Source organism: Sceloporus undulatus, chromosome 3 (assembly GCF_019175285.1).
Source record: "Sceloporus undulatus isolate JIND9_A2432 ecotype Alabama chromosome 3, SceUnd_v1.1, whole genome shotgun sequence".
NCBI classification, from domain to species: Eukaryota; Metazoa; Chordata; class Lepidosauria; order Squamata; family Phrynosomatidae; genus Sceloporus; species Sceloporus undulatus.
The window spans coordinates 132596902-132621491 of NC_056524.1; the positions used below are offsets into that span (position 1 = coordinate 132596902).

A 24590-nucleotide genomic window follows, 5' to 3' on the forward strand; every position below is an offset into this window, starting at 1 on the left:
ATTATTATTATTATTATTATTATTATTATTATTATTATTATTATTATTATTCATTTTGCTTTGGTTGCTAGACCTGAGAGTTCTAATAAAGTAAATCAACCTATGTCCTCCATTTCCCCTCTTTCACTGTAGCTATATTCTTGCTGTTACCGCTGATCATTTGCTATTGATTCGGGCATTTCCTCCTCTGATGGGTGTAGAAGTATATGAAGATGGACAAATCTGTGCCTCAAATCACCTACTAGCTTTTCTGTGTATAATATAGATTATAGGGCCCTGGAATAATATAGATTGCAGCTCAAACATTGCAGAGAATCTACTGTGTGCTATATTCACTGAACACGCTGACCTCAAGATTAATAAAAAATTATCAGGGTGAGAAATAAAGATAGACAGAGAACATCAAAGGAATTTTTAAGTTATAACATTTCATGGTTGGGGAAAAGGGAAAGTTCAATCTCAAGATCCATGCGTCTTTGCACATTAGGATTGGGGAAAAGAAGATAAGAAAGTGCCATCTGTGTAGCCATGTGAAATATTTCAACTTCAAAGTAGAATATTTGTGTACTCATACATAGAACGGATTTTTTAAAACACACACAAACAAAGCCAGATAACTTTGTAAAGGTAAGAGTAGTCCTGTTCTAGTGAGTGGAACTATTTATAACCATAAAGCCACTCATCTGCACATATGTTTTGGAGAATTAGAGCTGCTGATAAACTCAACGAAGGTAGTGCTTCCTTGACATTGATGTAATGTCATCCATTCAGCAAGACTGGATCTTTGCTCCTTGGAAGCACTGTAAAATAGAAAACAGCTGAAGTATGTCCAATGTCTCAATAAAACACTTGAAATGCAATTTTGGCTGAAGAGAGATGATAGTTTTTTGAAACAATTGAAAGTGGTGCAACAGAGAGGCATCATTGTCCTTGGTATATACACATATTTATTTTGTTTCATTGTCCAATTTGATAAAACAAGCTCTGTAGGTTTCTGAAAACTTTCTCCTAGTTAAGGGTGGGAGTTCCATGTGGATGATGCACATCACAAGGTATTTTTGATATTTTTGAATATAACAACAAATCTCTATCATATTTCATTCCTTTCCATCATGTACAGTTCCCCAATTTACCATCACACAATGGTCCTAGGTCCTTAATTCCTGAAATTTATAAGACCATTAATAATTATTATTATCTAAATGGTGTATACAACAAACTCAAGAAGAATACACATTTGAAAAGATAAAATATATAGTGTAAAACAAAAATTAAAAATAGGCTTGAAGAAACAAGTGTGTGTTTAAGAGAAACGTGAACCATATAACAGATATAGCATCTCAAAAAGCAATCATGAGGGAGCATTCTGAAGTGGAGGAGCTGTAATGAAGAAAGCCTACTTCTGCATCACCATTAGATTGCCACAAGCAGACAAAAAGCCCTGAATCTTCCCAAAAATCCCGGGTGGTCTATAAAGAGAGTATGATGTTCAGGGTAACCTGGTCAAGACTTGTTCAGGGTTTACTATGTTGACAAAAGGCAGAAGATGACTCATTAGCTAATAGATATCCAGTACTATTTGTGCTGCCCTGGCAAGATATATATGCAGTGAGGCATCCTTATGACTACCCACCCACTGCATTCTGCACCACTGATGACCAACCATTCAATGATGAGACCAGATATTGGGTTAAACAAGGGCCACTTTATTTGACCTAGAACTTATTTAAATGAATTGAACCTGGAGATGAGCAAAACAGGAAAGGGAAGCAACCTGATATAGGGTCAGCAAAGGCAAGGTGTCAACCTGTGTCCACCTCATCACCCTTCTTTGTCCACCTCATCACCATGGATTTCTCCCCGATCAGTCAATTCCTGGAAGTCTAAACCAATGCACTGTCTCCCAGATCCAGATAGTTTATAAGAGAAAGCAACCCTCCCTAGTGAGCACCAAGCTGAGGTGCCTTCCCTGCACCCTGCCAGTTCCCATTCCAGCGCCCTATCTTTTTCATAAAGGATGCCATGGTGCACACTGAGATCTTATATTCACCCTGCCTAATGTGCCAGTGACAACCTATTTATGAGCACAATTTTAGCCATTTCCGCCAGATACATCATGAGGGCAAGCAAAAAGCATCATGTAAAGGGGAGAACCCAGCTCTGAAGCAACCAGAAAAGCTCAAACTACACTGGGGACAGGAGAGTGAGTCACGATGCAAAGATCACAGAAGACTCATGAGGGGGTGTCAGGCCCTGAAATCACCTCTAACTCTGCCCTTTTCATGTGTCATGGTCAGGCACCTCATACCAGGCCTCATTAACTCTGCCCTCTGATTATAGAGGCCATCAACATTCACCTTTCCATGCAGTGTCGGTTGCTGCCCAGATTTAGGTACGTAAACCTGCCTCAAATGGAAGTCCACATTTTGCACATAATGATAGACCAGAACATTTCACATTTTGCACATAATGATAGACCAGCACATTTCCCAACATCATTCCTGTCCAGAAGTGGATACAATTGATGCACCAACAAAAATAAGTTACTGTAAGGAAAATCTTTATGCTTATGTGCTTTACTGTGACACATACATAAAATAATACATATGCTTTTTTGTTGTTGTTGCATGCAGACTACTAATTAAGGATTTTGTCAAATGGATTCCACCATAACAGGTTTATCCAGAAGCATGCAAGATAAACAGCATATGTAGTTGAATCAAATTGCCTGGATAAACAGAACACAGCATAGCTGTGGATGAGAGGTGGTGTTTAGGAAAGACTTTTAACATCAGAGTATGTTGTGCATCAAGAAAGGGTATGGATATGTGTTTGCTAGCCTATGACTGCTAGAGGAGGTTAGACTAACAACTTGGTTTGCTTTAATTGATAAGTTTAATAAGTTTCAGTGAAAGTCTAGATTGGAATAGCATGAATGAAATAACTGAATGTGTTGCTTTCCAAAACATACTAGACCAAATTGCCCTCCTTGTAAAAAAAACAATCATCATTTAAAAATAATACTGACAAATATTCTAAGAGTGACCAACAAAACCCTGCATTACACTCTGACAAACCTTGTTGTAATACAAGAAAATAGTAATGACTTTGAAAGATGGTCACCTCTTTTATCCAAATATAAACTGGACAGTCCAAATTGATTGGTTTAAAGCTGCAACTGTTTGGACAGAAACTTGTTTGCCTGCTGCAGCCCAAACAATGTTTTTGACCAGTTGGATAAAGCAAGCCCATGTAGCAGCAGAAAAAGCAGCTGTGATATTGGCATAAAGGGTAAATTGTGGTGTCAATAACTCCTAAGGGATGGCCTGTTCCTTTGAACTTTTAGGCATTGGCACATGCATGTGAATTCTACAAGACCCAGTAGGAATTTACAAGGCTGGTCCACAGCAAACAGTGCTTTTGAAAAATTATTTGAATATTATGATATGTATCCTAAATAATTACATATTCATTATTTTCAAATGTACAAGAATAGTAGGCATACTGTAAGTAAAACCACACATACAAAACAATGTTATGGTTTTGGTTCCCACATTTGTTGGCAGTTTTTCTTGTTTGATCCTAGTATTCTAGTAATGATTCCTCTTCCTCCTCCACCATCACCACCATCATCATATTCTTCTGAATTTCCAAACATCTTTTATATGGTTACATGAGTTGTATTTCACTCAGTGTATTTCTGTAAGAGGGCAAGGAGATGTGGAAGAGGATTAATAGATACAAGAACAATCATAATATAGTTCAGAATCCTGTATTTACTGTGTAAAGGGATGGGGTGGCTTAGTTGTTAAGATGCCGATTCTGATGATCAGAAGGTTGGTAGTTCGAGGCCCAAGTGCTGCATGTTGGGGTGTCATTAGTCCCAGCTTCTACCAACCTAGTAGTTCAAAAGCATCCAAATGTAAGTAGATACCACTTTGGTGGGAAGGTAACAGTGTTTGGTGTAATGTTGTCCACATGACTACCAGAGCAGTCCTCCTACAACGTTGTCTCTTCAGCTTAGTAACGGAGATGAGCATCACCCACTATAGTCAGTTATGACTAGACATTAATGTCGAGGGATTACTTTTACCTTTAGTGTAAAACTAACTCAGGAGATCTTCACATAGAATCATAGAATCATAGAATCATAGAATAATAGAGTTGGAAGAGACTGCAAGGGCCATCCAGTCCAACCCCCTGCCATGCAGGAAATCCAAATCAAAGCATTCCCAACAGATGGCCATCCAGCCTCTGTTTAAAGACCTCTAAGGAAGGAGACTCCACAACACTGCAAGGGAGTTTTCCACTGTCGAACAGTCCTTACTATCAGGAAGTTCCTCCTAATGTTGAGGTGGAATCTCTTTTCCTCAGCTTGCATCCATTGCTCCAGGTCCTAGTCTCTGGAGCAGCAGAAAACAAGCTAGCTCCCTCCTCAATATGACATCCTTTCAACTATTTAAACAGGGCTATCATATCACCTCTTAACCTTCTCTTCTCCAGGCTAAACATCCCCAGCTCCCTAAATCGTTCCTCATAGGGCATGGTTTTGGTCACCCTTCTTTGGATACGCTCCAGTTTCTCAACATCCTTTTTAAATTGTGGTGCCCAGAACTGGACACAATATTCCAGGTGGGGTCTGACCAGAGCAGAATAGAGTGGGACTATTACTTCCCTTGATCTAGACACTATACTTCTATTGATGCAGCCTAAAATTGCATTGGCCTTGTTAGCTGCCACATCGCACTGTTGACTCATGTTCAATCTGGGACTCCCAGATCCGTTTCGCATGTAGTCTCATTCAGCCAGGTGTCCCCCATCCTATATCTGTTCATTTCATTTTTCTGCCCTAAGTGCAGTATCTTACATTTCTCCGTGTTGAAATTCATTTTATTAGCTTTGGCCCAGCTTTCTAGTCTATTAAGGTCATTTTGAATTTTGATCCTGTCCTCAGGAGTATTAGCTACTCCTCCTAATTTGGTGTCATCTGCAAATTTGATAAGTGTACCCCAATTCTGTCATCCAAGTCATTAATAAATATGTTAAATAGCACTGGGCCCAAGACAGACCCCTTTGGGACCCCACTGGTCACTTCTCTCCAGGATGAAAAGAAGTCATTGTTGAGCACCTTTTGAGTTCGGCCAGTCAACCAATTAGAAATCCATGTAACAGTTATCTCATCTAGCCCACATTTCACTAACTTGTTTGCAATAATGTCATGGAGAACCCTGTCAAAAGCCTTACTGAAATCAAGATATACTATATCCACAGCATTCCCTTCATCTACCAAGCTGGTAATTTTATCAAAAAAAAGAGATTAAATTTGTCTGGCATGACTTCTTTCTCTGAAACCTGTGTTGACTTTTTGTGATTATGGCATTGCTTTCTAGATGTTCACATACTCTGTTTAATGATCTGCTCCAGAATCTTTCCTGATATTGATGTCAGACTAACTGGACGATAATTGTTGGGATCCTCTTTTTCCCCCTTTTGAAAATGGGGACAACGTTTGCCCTCATCCAGTCTGCTGGGATGTCTCCTGTTCTCCAGGAGTTCTCAAAGATTATTGCTGATGGCGCCGATATTACATTTGCCAGTTCTTTTAATACCCTTGAATGTAGTTCATCTGGTCCTGGAGATTTATATTCGTTTAGATTAACCAGATATTCCTGTACTATCCCTTTACTTTTCAGTCGGAAAGGAGATAAAGCATTCTCCCACTCACTCTGTTGCCAATAGTGTGCATGCCCACAGAGGAGGCTGCGAGTGCCCCCTCTGGCCTGTGTGCCATGGGTTCACCACCACTGACATAGGTAAACCCCAACTTGAATGGCTAGGGTGGTCAGAAAATCTGCAGCAACATTACATTGGTAATTTCTAGAGACATAAAGACCTCAATTTTTTTGAATGTTAAAGTAACAGGCTCTGTCCCCTTACCATATAAATAAATGAGGGAACATGGGCAGAAATTTTCCTTCCCAAATTAGGCCCTGATGAGTTTATTCAGATAAGCCCAGCACACTCATCAGTTGCCTAAGTAATCTTCAGCATTGTTTAGATCATTTTGCATTTACTTAGGGGAAAGTAGCAGCAAAGTCAATAAATTTCTATTCTTTTTTATCTCCTAGCAGCAGACTAAAACATCTTGGCTAAATAAAAGAAAATATGGGTTAATAAAATGAATATTAATCCAACACTGTGGGTGCTCTGCTTTTATTAGCAAATACGTCAAATCTAGAAGGTTCATTTCAATCCTTGGCATAAATTTTTTAAAAATTTATTTGAAAAAGATGGGGCATGCAGCAAAATGCTAATTTGAAAAAGGCAGAATTAGTTGTGGTAATGTTCTACTCAGCAGTAGCTTAGCAGTTAAAAAGACAGATGAAGTCACTGCTACAAAACAGAAAGTACGGATTTATAAAGATGTTCTGATTATCTCGCTTTTTTTGAGCTATAAAGTCTGTCTAAATAACCATATTCTCCCAGGGAGAGAATCTGCTGCTTTGGCTGCCTGCGTGTTGTTATGTTTGGACCATCTCCATCTCCAAATGTTGACTTTTTGTCTGTGACCAACGAATAAAATCTGTGGGAGAGACATGTAAAAACGTAATCCCCATTTATTTGCTAACAAAAGGTTTTGAGGAATCCTGCTTGGTTTTTCCTCTGCCACTTTTCAAGGTGACTTCTTGCATGTAGAACAAGACACTGACATCCAGCTTGCAAACTAAACTTCTTTTTATCCATATATTTTATTCGTAAACTAACAAAAGCATGTAACTCCACATGGGTTAGAACAGGGTTTGTTATATAGAGAAAAGGCTTCAAACAATGTGAAAGTGAAGGTTTTTATGGCTGGCATCCACAGTTTTTTGTGGCTTTTTCGGGCTATGTGGTCATGTTCAAACAATGTTATGATGTTGTCAGAATTGAACACATTGTTTCCATAATTGTGAATGAAGCCATTAACTATCAGACCCATAGGCTCACCCCTTTAATTCCCAAAAGGAAATATAGTTGTTAATTTGCATGAGCTGAACCTTGCAACCATTGCAGTGCTTCCACCAAAGTATCATCTTCCTCTCCATCAAACTGAATGACACTGTATCGACCTAGTTTAATTAAGGAAACAAAATAAGTCTGAGTTTAGGCCTAGTTTTGGGATGAAAACTTTATTGGTTGCACTGATGGATGACCTTGATTGGTAAAAGGATGGATTTAACCCTGTTGTTCCTTGATCTCTAAGTAATGTTTAATACCATTGAACATGACATCTTCCTAAATGAGCTTCATATGGACACTGTGTTAGAGATTCTACTCCTACCTGTAAGCTAATTCCACAAAGTGGTAAAGTGTGCCTTCCCCATACGTGGACTTGCCATCCACAGATTCAAGCTCACATGAAGAGCAAGCCCTGGGCATTAAAATGGCACGTGCACCTGGGAGCATGCATACCAAATAATGGGACTTGAGTTATCCCACATTTGGATCCTAAGACATATTTAACATAACTCCATATCAAAAAGGGACTCTGGTGAAGGGTGATTTCTGAACAACCTAGGATTGCTCCAAAACAGAGAGCTGGCCCCTCAGTCCAGTCAGAACCAACCAGAGAGTGATCTGGATGCACATCACAATAGGGCCTATTTTGGGAAGGAGTATAAAGACATCAGCAGAATCCCTTTGATCAATAGAGGAGTTGGCAAGAGGAGATGATGTCATTTGTAATGACAAGAATCTCTCTTACCAAGGTGAGAATTTGCCATTCGTCTTAGGAAATAACAACTATCTCTGGAAATTCACAACTCTCAGCTCTTGGTTTGAGAACATTTGCTGAAGCCGTCTATCTTTTGTCCAAATAGTCATGGACACATCCATTTTAACTCCTACCTAATATTCCTTCCTGGAAAACCATTTGACATAGTTAATTATTCCAAATCTTTGTTTTCTACCATCAAAGCAGTTTCACTGTATAAATGTTGGCTTTTAGAATCCAGTTCTTTGGGTCTAGTCTGCCTGTAGACAACCATGCTGCTGGTTTCCTCTAGATTCCTCCAATAGCTAGCTGCACCCCCGTTTCGAAGTAGCTATTGGATTCATTTCTGTTCCTGCTTTCCTACAACTGAAAGCAAGCCTTATTGTTGGTAAGCATTGCCTTTAGCCAGATCTCAATCAATTTTCCTCTCACACCTTTAATTTCTTAGTTCTCATGTGCTAGTGTGAATGCATATGTTTTTGTGTATATGTTGTTCATTTCCTTAATAAACTAAAACTAATTTGGATTTGCCTCTAAATTTCTGTGTGATTTGGATTTGGTATACAATTGGATTGCTATCTTATGCTGCCTGTTATCACACCCATACTATGTCTCTCATTGAGTTATTATTAGATTCCCCTCTAAACATACTAATTTGTGGGTGTTCTCTCACCGCTAAGCATTATTGATAACAATGGCCTGGGACAGATGGGCAAAAAGCAGTGTGCTACTGCCAACACTAGAGTCCGAAAGAACACAGTAATCTCACGCTCCTGAATCTAGCATGCAATGGTGGTGGCATCATGGTGGTATCCTGCCCACATGGGCACTGCCATGATGATCTAAGCGACGTGCAGTGTACAAATGTTGCTGTGTGTCACTTACATCACTGGTGTGCCAATGGCACACTCGTGACATGTGCTGGGCATATTAAAAAGAACCCAGAAGAAAAATGGATGCCTTCAACCCTCCCTTTCAGAGCAGTATGTACTGTGCCATAATCACTGTGAGGTGTAGTGTAATCATTGTGGAGACCAAACCTAGTAATTTGCCTGCCCTGCACGTTGCATTTCCCCTACAAGAGGTATGGTGATAATTTGTCCTTCTGGATGTCTTTGAGTTTAACTTCCTGCAACCCTAGTGAGTATAAAGATGAGAATTGCTCAAGTTACATGCCAACTGCCTCTACCCAAATTCTACCCCTATCTTTTGAGGAACAGTTGGGCAGTCTGAGGTTCTCTTGGCTTCCTATCTATCATCAGAGGCCCAGGTTGCCTCTGCTAGATAAGAAAAGAATAGACAATCAAGTCTGGGAACAAGTGGTGTTCACCATGTGGCAGGAGGGCTGCCTTTGGTTTCAGAGGTCACAATCTATACAAACAGGCCTGACCTTGTAATGGAGCACAGGAAATCAATCCTTGCCTTTGACAGTGAATAATTGCTTTGTAATGAGTTTATATTTATAGGCCAAGGTCCAAAGAACCTCAAGACTAGTTCTATGAGTCCAAACAGTTTCTTACCCTGTAGCCAAATCTCCCTCCCAAATGATAATGCTTTTATTTTGATTTTTCTTAAGAGGAATTGTCTGGAATCCTGGTATATAAATTAGAAGACAAACACAGGAAGCATCCTATACAGTACTATATCAAAGCTTTCTTTTTATGCCTTCCTTAGAAATAGGACTGTATACAATGGTATACTTTCACCTAAACAGACACTATGAGGAAACTAAATTGTCACTCACAGCTTCCTTTCTGCATGCAGTCCAACCCCCCCCCCCCCGTATTACCTAGTTACGACACTTCGATACCACTTTAACTGTCATCCTACAGAATCCTGGGGTTTGTAGTACCACAATTCTAGCTGTAGAGAAAGGGAGACAATAAAGGAAAACTTTTGTGGAGTGGCTGGATGTATCCTTGCTGAATGTTGAATTTAGCTGTTAATTTTGCATAATTTTAATAGAATTCATTATGAGCAAAATGGATAGCACGTGGTGGTCATATGTTGAAGTAAATATATACCAAGTAATGGCATCACTAGGGTTGCTGTCACCCAGTGTGGTGACTCATGGTGTCACTCCTCAATGACCTTCTATACCACACCATACAGAATCCTTAGTAATTTTTTTTGTACTAATGTTACTCTTAAATTGTAATTCCCATATATATCACTGAATGCAATGGTAATAGTTGTGACATAAACAGCTAGCACAATTAAGGTGATTTATGTCACAACTATTTCCAGATGAAAATAAAGAGTATAAACCTTTTTTTTTTAAATCCTGAAATAGTAATTGAATGATGGTCTAAGATATTATTGAAAAAGTTGTTCTTTTGTGACTAAACCATATTCACTACATGGGTAGTTAATTAGTAAGTTGAATATTCTTGCAGTTTCTGTGTTATCATTTGGAAAACTGATTTTCTAATCTCTTACAAAAAAAACAAAACTAGCATGAAGAATAGTATTTTAACTTAAGGCAATTTGATAATGTGTGTCCTTTTTCCTCCTTTTGAAAAGGAGGATTATTCCATACAACTACACCCAGAGCGGCAGACTTGGGTATCTGAATTCAGCAAACTGGTATGAATGTTTACCACACAGCTGATGATTGTCCATGCAAGCTCTATGCCTCGCCATGCGTGTATGTGCCTTCAGTTCACCTGCTGATTTGTGATGACCCCTTGAATTTCATAGGGTATTTCATAGGAATACACTGAGATAGTTTTGCTAGCTCCTTCTTCTTGAATATAGCCTACAGCACCTGGCATTCATTGGCATCTCCCACCCAAGTGCTAACCAGAAATGACCCTGCTTACCTTCCAAGATCATACAGAATCTGGTGACTTGAGGGTATTTAGCAACAAAACCAGCAAAACACATTGAGCCATTTAGTTCTTGTTGTGCACTTGATGCTGAGATCCTGACTCTTCTTTAATCATAATACTTCATTTTACAAGCAAGAGGCCAGTGACAAGCAGGTTGAAAAGGTTTGGTCAGCCTGCCAGAAGCCACTTTCTAATTGCAGTAATGAGTTAATCAATGGATTAAGAGTTTTGCTTCTAGGTAAAATAAAGAACTCTCAGAATTTCTACTATTATGAGATGGCCAGGACTTGTCTGGCATAGATTATTCTCCTGTCTTCTACTTGCCTACTTCTGAGGCAACTTGAGTATGCAGCTCTCTGACAGATATTAGCAGCATAAAAACATGACAACAAAAGCCATTATTTTTGTCCACAATCAGATATAAATATTTACAAAAGCAGTTTAAGGAATTCTTGCTTATGTACTACAGTGTTTGCCGTCAAAATATTTAAATTTGGAGGCAGATGGCTTGTACAACTTTCTCCGCACTTGTGTCATTATATATTCAAGCAGCCAAGACTGATCACTAGATCTATTCTGGATAGTTCATAGAAGAAATATCTCAGGTCTTGGGGGTGGGGTGATGAAAGAGAATCAATGAAATATTTCAGTTTAGAGGGGTAAAACATGATACAGAGATCCCAATGACATTTTTATGGAGGAAAGGGAAACAGGTTCATGTAATTACAAAATTAAAACAGCAGGAACATTGTGCGTAGTGATGAAACAACTTAAGAAAATTGAGAGAAAGTCATTGTCTGATGCTGGTAGAGGAAAGAAATAATTACAATTAAGTCAAGATTATGCTTTCTTTTACATGCATTGCAATTAAAAGTAAAGCAAAATAAAACAGGTAGCATACCCAAGCTATATGCATTCTATAGAGTATTTTGTCTCATCTTAGTCCATTCATTGTCCAAAATTTTCACTTGTTCATGCAGAAAGTAGAAGTAGACCAGAAAGTCACCAGAATTAGGTGTAAAAATTGGTGTATAATTGAATTGGCAATGAAGAAGACAAGGGGGGGGAGAGTCTTGTAATAACCATATTTTGGAAAAACTATAACCCTTTAGAGGAACAACTGCCATCTGAAACATACTGAACTAGGTGAGCTAACACTCTGAGTTACTACAGCACACAAGCATGTGTGTATGCAAGTCCTGTTATGCCCAATTAACCTGATATTTGAACAATACGTATATGTATATCTCCATTAATGCCAATTGAGTCAATTGATTACTTTCAGCAATTGGGTATTTTATATAAATTATAATTTATGCAACTTACAGAAAACAATAACAAACAAAAAATCGGTACCTTGCTGTTCTAATGGGTCTATGGACATTAATAAACATTTGAAATAGAGTCTCATCATGCCAAGATGGTCAGATTTGAAAAAAAAGCATCATCAAAGCATGGAATTCTTTCATATCCTTGCTGATCTCTGAAAGCTCAAAACCTAATAAGGTTCCATATTGTCTAGTTTTTTGTTGCTTGCACTGCAGGGGAATGGCTGGGTATCAGTAATGGAGATTGCCATGGTTCAAATGATCTGTTCAGTTAATATGAGTTGTTACAAGGTGACATTCAAGTTGGCATTCTGTTTTATATATATATATATATATATATATATATATATATATATATATAGTATATATATACACACACACACACACACACACACACACACACACACACACATATATATTAACTGTGCATGTGTGTATCTTTATTTTTTTGTCACAGTGGAGGTGGGTGTTCACTTCATCCCTCTACATGTACCAAAGCCCTCCAGATAGCCCTTCTGGAACCACCCTCTATGCACTAATTTATGTCTGGTGGGGAGCAGAGTATATGACAGTATTTGACTATTTCCCCATAGCCAAATGTGAAAATATTTTCTCCACTGCTGCAACATCGTAGAAGCCCAGTGGGGGCTTAGCAAAATACTGCTACAGCTCCTTCCATTTCCCAACAAGCATAGTTTCACTGTTGGGAAGCTTCAGCAGGACTACGGAATTCTCAGGAGGCTGATAAATGGTCCAGCCTAGCATTAGATGTGCATGTGGAACTATGTACTGTGTTGAGCCATGTTCTCTTTCCACCTTGCTCTGCCCACCAAAAAGTGAAGACAGAAAGAGCTTTTAAAGTTGGGAGGGTGGAAGAAGAATATGATGAAGAAAAAGAAGTAGTAGTTTAATTTTAACTTTTATATTGAGAGCTTTTCAATTGTACTGTGTTCTTAAGGTGCTGTGTGCTGCCTTGGGTCCCACACTGGGGAAAAGATGTGAGATATAAATTAAATAAATGAATACATGTTGGACTGAGGCCTAGATGAAAGAAAAACTTTGACTTTTTACAAAAGCCTGCTGTATTCAGTCTGTGATGATTTATTCAGATGCACAAGTTATGTACTTGCTGAACTCTGTATGCCAGTGAGCCTTTAAAATTAAGCAGTCAGTGTGCAAATGCTGTTAATGGCTTGCACAAGTTTAAGTGTGGTGGACACATGCACATGTCTCTCTTTGGAAAGGATGCTGGATGCTATTCTTATGTCCTTTGTAATACACCATTCAAAATATCCCTTTCTATAGCTCTCAAATCCTGGGACGTGCTGTTGGTCCTGATGCTTACTGGTGGGGTCAAAGAGGCAATTCAGTAGGAAGTAGGAAAGAGGCAATTCAAAGGAGGCAGAAGTAACTGGTCTTCATTCTAGGGAAAGGAAAGGGATTGTGTATTCTTTCTGGGAGATTATCTTTTACATTTTCAACAAAAAAAGTGTTAATTCTGTATACAGAATATTCTGAACTGTCAAAACTTTTCACAAGTTTTCAAATATTCTTTCCATCCCCATTGTGGGAATGGATGAAGAAACACCCCATATTTTCCCACATTTTTCACTGGGGGTGCACATCTTTATATTCTTCATTTCCACATATTTATTATTTACTTGTTTGATTTATAAGCTGCATTTTCCCATCCAGCATTCAGAATTTTAAAAACAGAGTTCAGTTAAAATATTATTAGGCAAGTTTCTTAATAACTATAGAGGATAACCAATAGTACAATTTATAATAATGTGTTTTTTGTTTTGTTTTGTTTTGCTTTTTCTGTTTTGTTTTGTTGTGTGTAACATGTTTTAATGTTTTCTTTTAATAAAAAAAATGACCAGGTTCATGCAGGGAGATATGGTCTTTCAGATAGTCATAGGGCTTTAAAGTGTATAAACAGCACTTTAATTGTTGCCTGGAAATGGACTCGTAGCCAATGAAGCTGTTTCAGGAATAGTGGATATATATTCATTGTAATAAACCACAATGAACAGCACAGAAAGGTAAAGGTTTTCCCTTGACAGGATTGTCTAGTTGTGTCCCACTGTATGGGGCAGTGCTCATCTCCATTACTAAGCCGAAGAGCCAGTGTTGTCAAATGAGCTTATTGCTTGGCGTTTTAAATTGGCTCCAGTCTCCTGGGCTGCAGCTGGGATGTAGGATGGAGGCAGGGATTATCGCACACTAAATCACTGTTGAACTGCCGGCCACCATCAACCTGGGTCCAAGCTGCGCTCCACCAGCACTTTTTAAAAGTCGGAAAGCTTTCCAACTTCTAAAAAGTGTTGGTGGAGTGATGCTTGGAAGTGGCTGGGACCCGGGCTGATGGCAGTGAGTGATTCAGTGGCAATTTAGTGTGTGATAATCCCTGCCTCCATCCTGCATCCTGAATATAGCCCAGGAGGCTTGAGCCGATTTAAAATGTCAAGCGATAAGCTCCAAAGACTACACTGTGATCATGTGGCTAGCATGACTGCACAGATTGGTGTTATTTTCCAATTGAAGTGGTACCTATTTAGCTACTTGCACTTTTACATGCTTTCAAACTGTTAGGTTGGCAGGAGCTGGGACTAGAGATGGGAGCTCACTCTGTCACACAGTGCCTGGGCCTCAAACTGCTGGCCTGCCAGTCTTGTAAGTATCAGGTCAGTATCTTAACAGCTGTATCACCGCCACAGCATTTTGGGTCCACTACAGTTTCCTGACAGTTTTCAAAGGCAGCTCCACTAAGGGGTAGTCCACATAGGCCAAAAGGTTCAGTTTCCCCTTGGCTCAAGTCATCTTGTTTAAATAATGCAGACTTAAATACCTGAGTCAAGATTCAGCCTGATCCTGGTGAAAATAGTTTTTACCCCAGGATAAAAAAAGATCTGGTTTGTGTAGAGAGCTTGAAACTTTGCTGCAAAACCAGGCTGTTTATATCCCCACCAGTGCTCCTTAACTTAATGTGGATGCAGCCAAGTGTCCAATTTCCATGTCAGACATGCCAACTGGAGGGCTTATCAGATGGATCACTGACTGCTAAGGTAGGGGGCAGTGCACCAATACTGGACCCCTTGGTGAGCATGAGGATGGGTTTCTGAATAGCTACCCATCCCCATGGTGATCCAGGGAGCAAACTGGGTGAGTACCAGAGCCAGAAAAGCATGTTGTTGTTGTTGTTGTTTACAGGATATAATCAAGGGGTATGTTACCATGGCCAGATACTGTATGCCATTTCATAAAATGGGGCACAGCTGGTGCACTAGTGTTATGTTTTAAGAGAATAAAAAAATTGTCTCCACGGTTTTCTTTTTAAAAAGAAATCTGGATGTACCCAGTGCTATACTTATGAGCGGTTTGGAAGGGTTAAAGATAAATATACATTTGTCCAAATTAAGAAGTTATAGGCATGTTTCCGAGAATATGCACAGAAAATGCATTTCATTGCTAAGAAGAAATATTTAAATCAGGCTTCTGACAAACAGATCCAAAGCCCCATATAAACTTTACCAACTTATCAGGCAGGAAAGCTTGCATAAAGCCTATACTAAAATTAAGTGTCTTAGATCTTAGTAGCTGTTACTGGGGAAAGCAAATGAAATAAGAAATAAATCTCTTCAAGACTAATTTGACATGGCTTAAAGGGCCACAAGCATATTTTCATTCTGACTAAAAACAGCTTATTTCTCATTTAAAGCCCAAACTAAAATAGATGTCAGCTGTATTTGAACTTGGGCTTAGTTTATTTAGTTTCTGGATGGAGACATGAAACATAAAGAGCTGGGTATTGAGATTTGTCATTTATTTCATTGGAAATTGGAAGCACAGGGAAATGTATTTTTTTTGTGTGTGTGTTTGTATGTTTTCATTTTCCTCCTTTCTTCTTAACTGTGCATTGCAAGATTTAATCCCTGTCAAACCATTTCTCTTTTTTTGGGTCAGAATCAGCAAGATATAGGATTGAATTATTTGGGAGGAGGAATGAGAAAACCTAATTAAAAGTAAATTGCAGTTGTCAGCAGAAAAGAAAATAATCAGTGTTTAACCTATAGATTAACCTTTGGAAATGTTAACAATATGCTGAAAATACTCCTTTTTACTAGCTGTTTTCTTCCTTTCTTTTTAATGGAATACCTGCATCACTTTGAATATAATAGTAAAAAAAATCCAAGACTTCCAAAGACATGTGGGAGAGTCAGAAGGGGTCTGACTTACAAAATGACAGATTTTTTCTTCCACAAAAATATGAGGCTTAAATATAAAGCTCAGGATTTGAAACTCTCTCTCTCTCTCTCTCTCTCTCTCTCTGTGTGTGTGTGTGTGTGTGAATCTTATCATCATCTGAATAGGATCTGGTCTCTGGCTCCCCCTCCCCCCATTTTACAGTGAAAGAAAAGGTCCCAACCTTGAATATCTGCCACTACCAGTCCCATTTCTTTCAGGGCATCCAAAGTTGAAGACAGGACTAGACACCCAAAGCTAGTCTGTTTTGGTGCTTTTATCCAACTCTTTCCCCCAACCCCTTCCCCTACCTTTCATGGGAGACATGAAACTCCAATAAGCACACCAAGCAGGCAGAATGCAAAAGAGGATATTCTGTATAAGGGATGGAGTTGCTTAGTGGTTAAGATGCCAATTCTGATGATCAGAACATCATTAGGTTGGCAGTTCGAGGCCTGAGTGCTGTATGATGGAGTGATGTCCTGTCACTAGTCCGAGCTTCTGTCAGCCTAGCAGTTTGAAAGCATGCAAATGCAAGTAGATAGGTAGGTACGTCTTCTCAGTGGTAAGGTAACAGCGTTTGATGCAGTCATGCTGGCCACATGAGCACCAGAGCAGTCCTCAGACAACACTGGCTCTTCAGTTTAGAAACCAGAGATGAACACCCCCTACAGTTGGTTATGGCTAGACATGTCTAGTCATGTCAAGGGAATACCTTTACCTTTGCCTTTTTATTCTTTATTCTAATAAGAAGGAATACATAATTTTAGTAAGGAATATTAGAGCTGGAAACACCCCCTCCCCCCAAAAAAAGCATCTAAAAGAACTTTGGAACTGATAACCAAGTGGAAAAAACAATAAGATCCTGTTGCTTTTAGCCAAATGGCCCCTTGCCACTTAAACAGAAGTGGATGCTCTATTTTCAAGTCTTCCATGACTAGGGAAGTTGGGAGTCTGACCTTTTGGACCAGCTTCTACCACATCTTCTTCAAGCTCATTTGCTGACCAACTCATTGAATAACGAGACCAGACACAGAGAACTGGGTTGTAAAATGGGCAACTTTATTAAAACTCAACCTATTTAATTTTATTTCTTTGAGAACTGCAAGCCCAGGGGGGAGAACCTTGTGCAGGAACAGCTGGCGAAGGTTTGCTCCAAGGCCAATTCCTCAGCTTTCAAAGGGCGAAAACACCTGAGCCCCAAGGGCAATCCATAATTTGGGTTGCTCCCCGGCCAGCCCTCATCCGGAAGGCCAACCCAATATTCCCCCACTTAACTCGCAAGACTTAAGTGAGGGTTTAAATCTCAGGCCAGCTCCAAGGCAAGTCTCTATCCCTTCATGTTTACTCTCAAGACCTAAACCTCAGTTCCAGAGACGCACCTTCACCGAGGGTGCCGAGGTGTTCACCGAAATGTCTATCTCCCCCTGCCTATGCCATGAAGCTTATTTATGACCACACCCCAAGCCAATTGTCCAATTCCCCATCCAACAGTGTAGGGTAGGCAAAAAACCCTTGGGAAACCAAGGACAAAAATTCCTACCATGCCCCAAAGCGACCAGAATGAATCTCACACTGTTGCTGAGGTGGGAGGGTGGGCTAGCAATCAAAGCAAGTGACAGAGAGATCAGCCAGGAGAGCCTCAAGCAGGCTAAGCCTCACCACTCCCTGCTAACAGCCGCAGAAGCATGCCGTTTTAATGAGAGGCCAGCAAAGCCTTCTCTCAGGACCAATAGGTCGGGCGAAGTGGTCTATGATAATTCTCAGAGTGTAAACAGGCGAACACAAGAGAAAAAGAAAGAGAACATGGGCAATAAAACACTGTCCTTTTGAAAATACTTCTGGCCCCTGAAGTTTCCAGATGTTTTGATTTCTCTCTGAATCACATGGAGCTTAATTGGCAAAGGGTGTCTCCTCTGATCTTAGAGAACTTAAGGGACATTAAACATTTGTTAACTGGATTGCAGCTTGGTTCATAGTCACTGGATAATGACAAAGACTGAAAGAGAAGGAGAAAAAACTCAAAATTATTCGGGAAAGGATGTAAAGAAAATAACATTCTATGATAACATACCTATTTAATTTCAACCATTGAACAAAGCTATTTTAAAATACAAGATAAAGCAGAATTTGTATGAAATTTTGGCTATAATCCTAAACCCCAGAGATGGAAATCCACATGTTCATAGGTGTTACCTGGCCCTTAGGCCCCATGTTCATAGGTGTTACCTGGCCCTTAGGCCCCAGTTTGTCCTTATTCCCCTTCCCCTCTTTTGAGGCATCATCAGTTTTCCCACTGTTGTGAGGAAAACCATGATAAGAAAGGATAACAAACCTGTATGCTTCCATTCCTAATCTAGTATGATTGTGGTAGTTCAGCAGGCTGGTGTGATAAATTCCAGAGTGAGAACTGGAATATACAGTTGCATAATATCTGGTCTCTCATTCTTGAAATATACAGTTCAAATCTCTAGAGCTGTACACATGGGGATCCATCCAGAATCAGGATAGCACTGTCAGCCATTAATTGCAATCTTTTTGGAAGATAAGTTAGCTGAAGCCAACACTTGTCTTTCACCAAACACAATGGTAAGGAAAATGTAACTCTCTAGATATTGATGAACCACAGTTCCTATTATCCATGAGCACTGGTTTTGCTGGCATAGGTGGAAAGGGACTGGGAACTAAAAACACTGCATCAGTCACACATTCCCTATCACAGATCATCTCTAAATTTCCCTCTCTTATCTTTCTCAGTTGTCTTCCTCACCAATGTTTTGAGAAGAATCAAGTCTATTTCTAATTTCCCCTTCCATGACATTTAGTTAGTGGCACATGACTCTTCTTATTAACATTTTTTTTGAACCACACTTTTTCTTTGGATCTTGCATATAGACCAACACTTCTCCTCTGCCTCCTCTCCTTAATAAGCTCTATTTTTTGCTGATCAGCAGTGATCAGATCTTCTTTCTGTGTTCTCTTCTTTCCTCCCTCTGATTTGAGCTGCCCTTTAAAGCTCTTTTGACTGCAGTCTTCTTGGCTATCAGTTAACTGGGTGCTCCAAATAAATGAGTAATTTCCTTCCTATCACCTTCCTGTCACTTTATTTTCATCAAGAAACAATTGAATGTCTGTAGATGGGGTAGAGAAAGCAACTTGGTTTCTTCAGAGACAACATAAACATTTGAAAAGCTTTTGCTGCTGGCTATTTGCAGCTGAGATACTAATATATTTAGATTAGAAACTCATGTGTGAACTTATTGATAGCACTGGGAGTAAATAGAGCTAAGTCACTTTTGAGGATATTTTTGAATGCTTGTTTTCTCACCACATCCACACTGGTCAGATCAATAACTCATCTGTAGTTTTACTCCATGGAGAAATATGCAAAGAAAGAGTATGATGTTTGTACTGGTGGTAATGCATGTCAGAACTCATTACAAGAATTCAGTTGTCATTTGCCCCTCAAGTTTGAGAAAATGTAAGAAAGATTTTATGCTTTCATCCCACCAGAAAGGCTGTGGTTTTGAATTTTTGAACTGCTGAGATTGTGTCTGCATGAGCCGCTCCTAATTTCCATCAATTCGTTGAAACAATTGAAAGCTTTGCCTATATAGAAATGGAGACCAGCAGAAATCTAGTAGTTTTCAGCCCCACATAGACCAAGTCTAATATGAGCAAAGATGGGGGATTGATAATTGTGTGAGCTATTCTTGGGCACCTCTAAACTTCACATAATGAAGAATGCAGTGGAAAGACATCTGGGTACTTAAAAGTATTTTTTGCATTTTATCCTCATAAAATTAATTCATTATAAACTACCCTGGAAATATTTATTGACTTTTGGTTTGAAATCAATCAAGCAAAAGTTTTGTTCTCCCAGGGAACTCTTCAAAATCAGAAGAGGTGATAATACAATTCAAAATACTTGCACACAAGTTTGACAGATCCCTCTGAATGTTTGGAGATGACATGATTTCCATTTATACTATATTTTAAAGTGTCAGTTTGCCTGATATGCTCTATAAATCCACCATTTACAAAGTGATCAAACTTGTGCTGTCTAATGCAGCTTTTCTCAATCTTTTCACCCTGGGGGAATGCTTGAAATAATTTTCAGGTCTCAGGGAATCCCTGCATAAAAATTATTATGTCTACAACATGTATATATGTGCATGCTTTCCACCCCTTCAATCACAGTTTTGCAGAAGCCCTAGCCTTAGGCAGAAACCCAAGGTCTCAGAGAATCTTTATTTATTTTTATTTTTTAAAAAACTTGATCTAATGGGAACTAAAATGAGGCTGTATTGACCAGTGACAAACACCAGCACTGGGGCAGAGTTGGGGCATGGCGACTACATGCCACACACCTTGACTCTGCCCCCATGCTGGCATGACACTGCAAACCCCACCACACAATGGGAGGTATCACAATGCTCTGGCCCCAATCTGGCTAGGAAAGGGGAGGCATCCTGACACCCCTTAGGAGCTGTCTGTACAGCCCCTGTTTTGAGGTTTGGAAATAATCCATCAGATTCTCAGGTTACTTCAGTTTTCCATATTTCCCCCACTCTAAAGTGAACATTTATGAACTGTTTTTGAGTAGACTTGATCTAAAAACTCATGTTTGCATTTTAAACTCTCTCTCTCTCTCTCTCTCTCTCTTTGCATGTTCAGAATTTATTGGGAAGCTTGGCCACTTTTAAAGGCAAATTTCTGTTGTTGGTCCATTTTGGTGTGAAACAATTTTTAAAGATTACAGGTGCTGTCAGTCAAACTTTTGTTTCATTCAGATTGTAACCAAAGTCATCAATGTGAACCTGTCTGCATTCACTATGAATTACATCTAAATGTCCTCGTAGCTCCTATTTTAGAAATCGTTAACAATTTCTGCCACATTGTGAGGGCTGTTTTTTTGTTTTTGTTTTTACAATTCAAACCAAAAGTGTGCCAAACTAAAGTAACAATACCTAGTAATAAGCGATATCTCTTTTGAAAATTCACATATTTCTCTCTCTCTCTCTCTCCCTCCCTCTTCTCTCCCCCACTCCACTTCCTTGATGCTTTCCTATACTTTACTGCAGATGGACCTCTTGGGCCTCGAGGATTAGCAGAAGCTACTGAGATGTGTACTCAAGAATGCCTTGTCCTGGGTCATTCAGACAACTGTTGGATGCCTCCCACTTTAAGTTCATACCAGCAGCCAAAGTCTCCACTTTCCACCTTTGCACCTCAGAAGGAATGGGTTAAGAAGGATAAACTGGTAAATGGACACACATTGACAAGAACCTGGAAAGAAGACAGCAACAGAAACCAATTCAGTGACCGAAAGCAGTTTGGCTCCGGTGAAGGCCATTTCAACCCTGGCAATCACATGACTGATATTCCTTTGGCTAACTTGAAGTCCTATAAGCAGGCATCGGGAGCAGTGGAGAGTCCAAAGGAGAACCAGCTATAAGGAATGGCTTCTCTGGAACAGTGACTTTAGCCTAATTAGATTTGCTAATACTGTGTGTGTGTGTGTGTGTCAGAGCTTTATGTACTGAGTAGACCTCTAGAACTATGCGTCACATAGCAGAGATATGCATAACTTTGTGGTAGCTCAATGGAACTACAATACAAAAACAAAAGCATTTCTACTAGTTGTGTGGTTTTGTTAAATAGACATAATCAAACTCTTACAGAGAATTTCTCCAGTTTGCAAATATCTTACATTTTCAATTTATTTGGGGTAAGGGGTGGGAGGTTTGTTTGCTTTCCTTTCTTCTTCTTCTACTTCTTCTTTTTTTACCCTGGACTGCTGCTGTGAACAGTAGAAGACACATTTGAAGACAGAAAGAAAGAGAGTGAGTGAGCGATTGAGTGAGTGAGTGAGTGGATAGGTGAGTGAGAGTGTGAGAGAGAGAAAAAAGGAGAAGGTGAATTGCAATTCTTAGCAAGCATATCCGATTAGAAAATTGTGTTATTGTTGGCATTGATCTTGTGCTGGGACTGCTATACTTGATATGTTTATTGAAACAAAACAACTAAAATTACAAACATTAAACCTACTGTGCTATTAACAATGTTAGTGGACACTTGTTAAGTCAATCAGTGTTCAAGTACTTGTAAATAGGATCTATTATTATTAATAACTTTTGTGTAATTATAATGTTCACTTTAAAAGGATACTGTAGCATAATTCTGTGTTTCACAGTTGCTTTTTTTCTACTTTATTTCATTTGCTTCCTCTTGTTCTTTTTTTAAAAATAATGTTTCTTTTGGTGATGGTGTTTCTGTGTTAGTAGTCTGTCTGACACACAATGTTCCAAGGAACTCAAAACACTTGTGTTAAAAACTGAATAAAAGGGCGGGAGGGGAATCTATTATTTTACTATTATTCTAATGAACAAACACTATTTACCAATTCTTAAATATACATGCACATGAGGCAAGGGCTTTTTTTAAAAAAGTTATTTTGCTGTTCCGATTTGTAAAGCAAATGGGCAAAAAGAGGACATCAACTGTGGCAGCAGCTGAATGAGTGGCTTTTTTTAAAAAAAAAGTCTCTGTTGTCAGTTGCAACCACACTTTAGAGAAATGTTAATGAAAATTAGGTGGAGCACAATCCACTATGAAATTTTGCTGCCTGAGTCTCATTGATGTGGAGGGGCGATGCTTTCATTTCAGTGGAGTTCATGCAAGCAAATATCCTGGTGCATTGTACTCAGTACCAGTATTGGATGGTTGCTTTATTTTATAATTGGGCCAGGTGTGTGTCTATACCTAAGACAGTTTGTATTGCTCAAATGGCAGCGGTTGTGTTGATCTCCATCTGCATTGATGTTGTAGTAACACAAGTGTTTTTAGATCATAGCCACAAAATATTTAATGTGTTGTGCCTTCATTATGTAACCAAGCATTCTCCTGGTAGGCTAGTTGGGGGAAATGAAAGGGTTCAATCTCTAATTCTTGCTGTTTAACTGTTTGTTATCATAGTTGGTCAATACCTGGCAGGTACCAGTGTTGTGTCACTTAAGTCAATTCAGGAAAGTGACACCTAATGTTAATAAGATCTCAGTTGCACGTCTAACAAATCCTAATCCAAATGTTTTTAGACATTTTCTTTTCTTTTCTTAAGGCATGACAGACGATTTAAACAAATAGCATGCAACATAGGGGAAAAATCAATCCTTTAAGGGAAAATAAAGCAAAAATTATCTTATGCCACAGTTAAACATCAGTCTTAAATACAACAAAGGAAGGTAGTTAATATCAATGGTTAATTTGTTCTTACCAAAAAGTAAATAAATAAAACTAAAACTAACTGAAGTTATTTTGTATATAGCAGTTCACATTTTCTTTCCTCCACACGATACAAGCATAAAATGGGCTAGGGGTGCATTGCTTCCTGCGGTACTTATGTCAGTTTGTGAGGGGTGTTTGATGACTTTGACCGAATAAATATCTAAACAGTTATCCTTGTTACTGCTTTGCCAGTTCAACGTTATTTACAGTTATTCAGCTCTTGCAATAAATGTTCTGAATTCCTGATTGTCTTGTGGGAGTTCTTTGCCTAATGCCTCCTTAGGTCTATCCTTACGAAACACGTGCCCCCTCAAAAAATCTCTGTTCACCTATTCCCTCTTCCAGGCGTGGTACAGCTTGAAGAAGTTGGCAGTACCTAGTGTTTGAAGTGCACTCAGAATTAATGCAGTTTGACACTGCTTTAAGTGCCATAGTTTCATTCTAAGGAACCACTGGATTTACAGTTTGTTGTGGCACCAGAGCTTTCTGAAAGAGAAGGTGAAATCTTTCACAAAATTACAAATCCCAGGATTCCATAGCATTGAGCCATGGTGATTAAAGCATTGTCAAATTACATTATTTGTGCAGTGCAGATAGCACATATGTTTGAGGAGAAATACTGATCTGTTACAGGTGAGGACAATTATCAGAATGGGCACAGGCATAGAGAAGAGCACGATTTCAAACAAGGAATGTATAAATGAAAAGCAAACAAAGCAGGACTTGAACTCTTCTTCTGAGTTTAGCATTAGCAGAAAACTGGGTGTCAAATATGAGGTAAGGACTGCCCATCTGCATGCATCTCTGACTGAGCCTTTTCTCTGACCTCTCTTGATGATGATGTAGAGGTTATTGTAGAAAACATATGAGTGCTGGCAAAGTTTCAGGAAAGTTTATCACAGTAATTCATTTCCAGATTTTGTTGCCAGAGATTATTGTTCACTTTCATCATAATTTTATTTCAGAGCTGCAAAAGGTTTCTTTTTTTCTTTTTTACACTACACAACTAGTGGAGGCAAACATAGCATTTTTCTGAGCTCTGTTCTACATACAAAGGAAATATGTGTAAAACACTGCCAGCGTTCAGTTAGGGACAAAGACACACACACATACATGAGTATATCCCTCCCACAGGTGGATGTCCTT

At 39.1% G+C, this 24590-nt stretch overlaps 1 protein-coding gene across 5 annotated transcripts in view; it reads left to right on the forward strand.

Annotated features, from left to right (window-relative positions):
- Positions 1-23653, forward strand: part of PCDH9 (protocadherin 9) — a 1031874-nt gene extending 1008221 nt beyond the window's left edge. For all 5 annotated transcript variants that reach the window (XM_042458679.1, XM_042458682.1, XM_042458681.1 and 2 more), the window contains one exon: positions 21242-23653. In XM_042458679.1, coding sequence (XP_042314613.1) covers positions 21242-21615 — 374 coding nt within the window. In that variant the 3' untranslated portion in view covers positions 21616-23653. The remainder of the gene's footprint in view (positions 1-21241) is intronic.
- Positions 23654-24590: the final 937 nt, after the last annotated feature.